Raw genomic sequence first — 747 nt, 5'->3', positions numbered from 1 at the left:
AGGATGGGGGTCCAGAACAGCTTCCCTGCCTCCTCTCCCACCCGCCCTTGGCTGGTCCCTTGAGGCGTGGCTGGGCCATGGGTCCTGTCTGAGTCCTAGCATCCTCCCGTGGTGTCACCGGGTCTTCTGAGGCGGGGGATGGTTGCTGTCTTCCGGGGAAAGGGCCCTGGGGCCCCTTGCTGTGCCCACTCGGGTCGGCACCCCCTCCTGGCCGACCCTCAGGGAGCCCTGTGTCCTGCAGATGGGTGCAGGAGTTCCTCAACGAGGAGAACCGCGGCCTGGATGTGCTGCTTGATTACCTGGCCTTCGCACAGTGCTCCGTCGCGTAAGCCGGCCCCGCCCTGATGCCTTCCCTCAGAGTCCACACCTTCCTGCCTCTCGCCCACTCCTTGGCCACTTCCAGACAGCGCAGACTGGGCCCAGTCTGGAGCCATGCAGTGGACCCTGAGCAAGGCCCCTTCCTGAAGGCCCACTGTGGAGGGGGAGGGACAGGGCCTGTGACGGCCAGCTGGGACCTACAAGGGCCAGCCCTGCGTCAAGAACACACGCTGTTGCTCCCCCAGCCCCTAGTCTCTCCTGCAGTCTCCCCCGGTGCCCCCCACCCCTCTTTTAAGGGCCCTGGTGGGCTGGCCTCCATCTACACTCTAACCCCCGCAGGTACAATATGGAGACTACAGACAACGGGGCCCCAGGCTCCGAGAAGAGCAAGCCGCTGGAGCAGTCGGTGGAAGATCTGAGCAAGGGTCC

At 65.2% G+C, this 747-nt stretch overlaps 1 protein-coding gene across 1 annotated transcript in view; it reads left to right on the top strand.

The window, feature by feature from the left end:
- Positions 1-747, top strand: part of FMNL1 (formin-like 1) — a 26,511-nt gene that overhangs the window by 12,370 nt on the left and 13,394 nt on the right. The window contains exons 5-6 of the mRNA XM_010832509.1: positions 217-325; positions 658-743. Of these exons, the coding sequence (XP_010830811.1) occupies positions 217-325; positions 658-743 (195 nt within the window). The remainder of the gene's footprint in view (positions 1-216; positions 326-657; positions 744-747) is intronic.

Source organism: Bison bison, unplaced genomic scaffold (genome assembly GCF_000754665.1).
Source record: "Bison bison bison isolate TAMUID 2011002044 unplaced genomic scaffold, Bison_UMD1.0 scf7180017861046, whole genome shotgun sequence".
Lineage (NCBI taxonomy): Eukaryota > Metazoa > Chordata > Mammalia > Artiodactyla > Bovidae > Bison > Bison bison.
The sequence above is the reverse complement of the archived record's forward strand: the minus strand, read 5'-3'. Positions and strand labels throughout refer to the sequence as shown.